This window comes from Miscanthus floridulus, chromosome 7, assembly GCF_019320115.1.
Source record: "Miscanthus floridulus cultivar M001 chromosome 7, ASM1932011v1, whole genome shotgun sequence".
Taxonomy (NCBI): Eukaryota; Viridiplantae; Streptophyta; class Magnoliopsida; order Poales; family Poaceae; genus Miscanthus; species Miscanthus floridulus.
In genome coordinates, this window is record NC_089586.1 from 79,692,485 (window position 1) to 79,699,134 (window position 6,650).

At 44.3% G+C, this 6,650-nt stretch overlaps 1 protein-coding gene across 1 annotated transcript; it reads left to right on the plus strand.

Moving 5' to 3' along the window:
* Positions 1-3,706: 3,706 nt before the first annotated feature.
* On the plus strand, positions 3,707-5,105 carry LOC136463552 (zinc finger BED domain-containing protein RICESLEEPER 2-like). The gene is made up of 2 exons (XM_066462542.1): positions 3,707-4,758; positions 4,840-5,105. The coding sequence occupies exon 1, from the start codon at positions 3,732-3,734 to the stop codon at positions 4,740-4,742; it is 1,011 nt and encodes a 336-aa protein (XP_066318639.1). The 5' UTR covers positions 3,707-3,731; the 3' UTR covers positions 4,743-4,758; positions 4,840-5,105.
* The last annotated feature ends 1,545 nt before the right edge of the window (positions 5,106-6,650 follow it).

A 6,650-nucleotide genomic window follows, 5' to 3' on the forward strand; every position in this document is an offset into this window, starting at 1 on the left:
CAGAGTCAATTGTGATGGCCTCCTTGTCATGATCGCCCTCGGTGGGATCTGCATCAATGTTAGCAGCAAGGGCTAAATCATCTTCAACATCACTAGCACTTACATATCCATCCTCGGTAGCAATGAAAGCGCGACGACTGGGGCATTCCTTCATGACATGTCCCATGCCTTTGCATCGGTGGCAAATGATTTTAGAGCTGGACGAGGAGGAGCTAGTAGAAGCACCCGAAGTGCCACCTTTCTTCAGCTGTGGAAACTGCACATTAGACAATTTACTTACCCCGGAAGAAAATGGAGGTGTAGATGGCTGTGGTGCAACAGGAAGCTTGGGCGTCTCCGGCTCGGAACGCTGCTGAAAATTCCTCCCATTGTTAGACCTGAAAGGCTGGTGTTGTTTGTGTCCCTGTACTTCTCGTTCGGCCTTAATAGCAAGATGATACAATTGGGAAAAATTGCGCATTCTTTATAATCAAGTATGTTCTGTATATCATGGTTTAAACCACCAAAAAATCTAGCACTAGCATCATCATCATCTTCATTTATACCACAACGTGCTAAACCAATAATCAATTCTTGATAGTATGCTTCTACTCCTTTATCACCTTGTTTTAAAGTTTGTAGTTTCAAACGTAAATCACGTTGGTAATAAGGAGGAACAAAACGAGATTTCATATGTTGCTTTAAAACATTCCAAGTTTGAGGCACAGCAGCAGCATTATTGGCATTGCAAAGATCACTCCACCAGAACAAAGCAAAATTAGTAAACTCACTAGTAGCAAGTCTAACTCTATGCTCAACAGGAACATTATGAGAATCAAATTTTTGTTGAACAGCAAGCTCCCAATCTAAATATGCCTCTGGATCAACATTACCAGCAAAAGGTGGTAGACTAAATTTAATTTTAGCAAAAGGATCATTATTACCATGATTATTACCTGCCATACCACGACGATTGAAGTTGAGGCGGCGACGGGCACCACCGTCAGCATATGCATCTTCATCACCAGCATCTTCATCATCAGCACGATAAGGTGGAGGGCGTTGCTCAAGCTGTTCAATGCGGGTGACCAGATTGTTCACGTTGCGCGTCAGCTCGGTCATAAGATTGCGTTGTTCAGTCATGAACGTTGCAAGCTCGCCCTTGGACACGCACTCATTGAAGTCCGTCGGAGTTCCTGCCATGGTTAGAAGATAGAAAAAGACAACACCAAAGTATTATCCCTATCAACTAAAAGGAAACAAGTGGTGGTGGTGAAAGTGGAATGCAAAATCACAAGCGGCTTACCACCGTCTTGCCTGTATTCTTACCAACGCCAAACAGGAGCAAAACCAAAGTGATGAAGCAAGCTGTTGTTGAGCGTGGGTAACAGTTGCAAGATGAACCTGTGCTGACAGAAGAATATGTGGAGCTATGGGTAGGCACACAATATGACAGCAAGGATTAGCAATTAACGAGTGCAGAGTAGCGATTGTTCAATCTGGATCCAAAGTACAAATCACAGGTGCTGGCTAAGACGTGTCGAGACATAGCGCAACAAGGTGAAAATAAAGGACGATCGAAAGAACTCACAAAACAAGCAAATAGCCCGGATTTCTCCTTTTTCCTGATATACTCGAGTCATGTACATGCATCAACGTTCAACGAATAAATTACTATTTTTTCTCAGGTGAAGGTGAGAGATATCAAAGAATCTTGTACTGCTGAGTTTATAGTTTTTCAAATGGGCCAGGCCCGATGGGCCGACATGGGCACGGCCCTAAAAAACACGGCACTAGCCCTGCCCGGCCCGCTAGGCAGCGTGCCCGTGCCTAGGCCGCACATTCGGCCCATGGGCCAGCACGAGGCACGGCACGGAAAAAGGCCTGGCCCGGCATCGGCACGGCTTCGAGCCATCATGGCCGTTGGATCCCCCGACCCCTGCGATTCTAGCCGTTGGATTCAGTCGTTGGGGTGGGGGTGTATATAAGCAGCTCGTCGGCCGGCTCCCCCTCGCACCCCAAACCCTAAATCATTCTCGCCTTTCCCCCGTCGCGCTCTCCTCTCGCTCTCTCTGTCTCTGGCTCTCCTCTCCGATTCCGACGGCGCGGGACGACTCTGACGGGCAACGGCGACCCGCCGCCGTCCCTACCTCTTCTTCTCGCCCTACGGCAGCTCTGGGGCTCCGAAGATGCAGGTAAGAGCACTCATCTTCTTCTTCTTCTCGCCCTCCGGCAGCTCTGGCACAGAAGATGCTTTCTCTTCCTGATTTTTTTCTTCTTCTTTCTTCAGATCCGCTGATTCACAGCTGCTCCGAGCTCCGTCTACGTCGCCGGCAGCGTTGAGGTAAGAATCCGCAGTAAACCCTAACCCTAACCCTAACCCTAACCCTAACCATTCTTGTTCTTTCTTTAGTTCTTGATCTTGACCGTCTTCTTCTTCTTCTTCACACTTGTGTAGCCGTTTGAGGCCAGTGGCGATGCCTCCCCGGCCCCCCTCTGAAGAGACAGTCGAGGCTGCCTTGTCTGCGTACCATGAGGAGTCCGAGAGGTTGCGCGAGCTCCCTGGAGAAGACGAAGATGACGACATGGGCGACGAGGAGGTAGAAGAGCTCTTCGGGCGTGGATCTGGAGGTGGAGCCGGTGACCCGATCAACATTGAAGGTGGTGATGGAGCAGAGGACCAAGGCGGCGAACAAGATGAGAACGCCGACGACCAGGTATCACGTCCCTGTACCTCTGATGTGTGGCTTGACTTTAAGAAGCTATTCAAGATGGGTCCCAAAGGTAAGAAGGTCAGGTATGGCGCTGTCTGCATCCATTGCAAAAAGCAGTATTCTGGTAGATCTGCAATTGGCACTGGCCACCTCCGTCGTCACAGGGATAAATGTGCTGTTAGGCGAGAGAAAACTAGGAGCTTTAGTCAGTCTTAGATCTCTTTTAATCCTGATGGTTCTATGCATAATTGGGATTACTGTCCTATGCGTGCTCGTACTGAACTTTGTCGATTGCTTGCTAGGGTAGATGTTCCTATAAGCTTTGGTGAATCTGCTGCATTTGAGGAATACATCTGTAATGCTCATAATCCTAAGTTTCAGGCTGTCTCTACACAAACCACCACTAGAGACTTAGCCAAAATGTTTTCTGATAGAAAGGCTAAGCTTGTTGAGCTACTTGCTTATGATTCTGTTAATTGTGTGTGCCTAACCTCTGATATATGGTCTGGCAAAGCCAAAGAGGATTACCTTAGTGTTGTTGCTCATTACATAAACCCTGATTGGCAACTAGAGAAGAGGGTGCTTGGTCTTGTGCTTATTGATTGTTCTCATAATGGACAGAACATTGCTGATAGAGTTGCATCTGTTCTTGGTGATTATGGTGTTGCTGAAAAAGTGTTTGCTGTTACTTTGGATAATGCTTCATCTAATGTTTCTGCCATGCAAAAACTTAGACCTGTTTTGTCTAAATATCTTGGTCTTGAGGTACCTGTAGAGGATCCAAGACATCCTGAACCTGAATCTGCTGTTAGTACTATGTTCTTGCATCAGCGTTGTGCATGCCATATAATCAACCTGATTATCAAGGAGGCACTTAATTATCTTAAACCTTTGATTGAAGTTTTTAGAACTGCAATATCATTTTTAAACTCATCTAATCAGAGGATTGCAGCATACAAAAGACTTTGCATTGCAGCGGGTGTTAGGCCTAGAAAGTTTCAGTTGGATATGGATGTAAGGTGGAACTCTACATATCTAATGCTTAAGACTTTGCTTCCTCACAAAGATCCTTTCACTACTTTCATACATGCCAATTATCCTAGAGGTGAGAATAGTGAGTTGCTTCTAACTGAAGAACATTGGGCTGTTGCTGAAAAAGTATTTGTGTTTCTTGAACTGTTCTATGATGCTACTGTTGCATTGTCTGGTGTTTACTATCCTACATCTCCACTTATGCTTCATTATCTGGTTAAGATTGCTATACACCTGAACAATTATAGTAATGACATTCACCTGAGAAATGTGATTCAACCTATGATAGACAAATATAATAAATATTGGAGGGACATACCTTTGCTCTATTCTTTTGCATTCATCTTGGACCCTAGAGCTAAAATGAAGGGTTTTGCAAAAGTGCTGAGGAAGTTGATGAACCTTACCAGTACAGATTATAGTGCTTACCAGGTTGGCACTAGAGCTAGGCTTACTGATGTTTTCAATAAGTATGAGGAGAAATATGGAGCTGTTAGGTTGAGGAGGACTGTCCCTCAAAACCTGTCTGGTAAGAAAAGGTCTGCTTGGGATGAAATTTATGATGATGATACACCTAGTCCTTCTGGTGGGGGTACTTCACTGCTGCATTCCTCTCTTAATCTGTCTAGAGATACATCTGCTACTGCTTTGCTGCATGCTGCTACTTCTACAGCTTCTAATGCTTCTGAACTTGTCTCATACTTGGATTGTGACACTGTTAGCCAGTTGGATGATTCATTTGACATATTGAAATGGTGGCATGAGCACAAACTGACATATCCAGTGCTGTCCATCATGGCTCAAGATGTTTTAACTGTTCCTGTGTCTACCATATCTTCAGAATCTACGTTTAGTATGACTGGTAGGATTATCGAGGAGCGGCGGAGGAGGCTGAAGCCGGAGACGGTGGAGTGGCTCACCTGCGTCAAGGACTGGGAGTTGGCGGAGGCAAGGCTGCAACACAATGTGGAGGACCCGGAGCTAGAGGAAACATTTGAAGAGCTTTATCTTGATTAGTGCCCCGGCCGCCAAGGTTAATTACAACCCTAACTTCCTCTTCTTCTTTTGCTAACTGATCAGTGCTCCTAATGCTAACTCTATTCTTCTTTTGCAGCTGGCCAGCTGGGAGCTTGAACTTGAAGCTTGAAGCATATCTTTATTAGTTTAGTCTTTACATTTAGCTTGAACTTGGCTCTGTAATATGAGAACTTGGACTTGGACAATGATGTAAGAACATTAAACTTTAATGGAGCTAGGCTGTACTCTTTTCCTGACTAGGGTTTCTCACAAGGGTGAGTTTTACCTAGCAGGTTTTTAGTGAGGCAGCCATTGCACATGCTCCCATATTCCTATTTTCTTAACTCTTGTGTGTTTGCTCTGTTTTTGTTTCTCCAGTTCTTTTTCTGATAATTTTGATTCCAAATTATGCTTTGGTTAAAATGTGTTTAGTGCCTGGGCCGGCACGGGCACTGGTGTGCCACCGTGCCTGCTGGCACGGCACGGCATGATTAGCACTTGATAGTGTCGTGCCTGGGCTGCCACTTCGGCACGGTGGCACTATCAGGCACGGCACGGCGGGCCACCGTGCCGGATAGTGCCGTGCCGTGCCTGGCCATGCCCGTGTCGTGCCGTGCCGGGCGGCCCGTTTGGAAAACTATACTCGAGTAGGATGTTTTTGATTCCAGCATCGCCTCCTGCAGTGGTACGCTTCGATGCCTGGAGATCTCTCTCTTCATTCAAACATCAGTTGCACACCACGTTGTGGCTAATCTTACATTATTGATTGATTGGTAATTTGGGGGGGTGGGGGTGGGGGGGGGGGGGGGGGGGGGGGGGGAATGGTAGCATGCATATCATTTTTTTAGGGGAATCGTAGCATATCAATTTGGTAGGTAAACAACGGGTTTTTGCTATGTACAATAAGACGACTCCATTTAGACGGTGTAAGAACAGCTCCAAATGTTTCCTATAATTAACTTGCTAATAAATTAATAAATTGAGATAGTTAATAAAATAAATAGCAACCTTAATGTAATTTTCTCTCTAATAGCTTTCTATATTAGCTTCCTAAATGATTGGAAACCCTAAACTATTTCTAACCAACCAAACTTTTTTATAATAGTTCCTTTGTCTATTATTGCTTTGTCACACGAAACACTTTATTTTCTTAATTTACTTATGCGTCCAATTTACTCTGGTCTCCCGAGAAGAACATCAGACGGGGAGCGAATACAGGGTTCCTATATTGGCTGCGGAAATTTACAAGTTGGAGGGGAGATTTACCAAGCTCTTATTTTTAAGGAGTTGTTTTACCAAACTGTTGGAAGGATTTTTTTTTTACTTTTTGCCAAAAATCCAAATAGAAAGTTTGTTCGATAGGAGGATTATCATTTCAGCATTGCTGGAACTGTCTACGGCCTTTTATCATTAGTAGCAAACATGTGACACGTGCAATTTGTTGTGTGGTACTCGTGCCAATAACAATAAGCTAGATGGTTTTGTTATATTTAATCAGGTTTGGCCCAACCTTAAATTAAATAAATTCTAAAGTCTATAACAAATGTTAGTATAATAAAAGATTAATCTAGTATAGGAAATTGACTCTAACTTAAATGAGTGCATATAAATCATAAGGTTAAAAAAGGTGAAAGGCGATCCACGTACCCGCATGTGTGCCAACGCGAAAGGGCTTAGACATTCGGTCCATAAGATGAGTGCACGCTGAGGAAGATTTTATAGCTCTAAACTCAAATCAAGAACGATAGAGTGAGAGACGATGGACTAAGGAACAGAAGACGAGTGATGGGGGACAGAGTTTCACAAGATATCTATAGATATAATATTATTAGTAAGGCAACCGTGTGAAGTCATGGAACTAACTTCAACTTCAGATAACTAGGTATACAAAACTAAGTTTTATCATAA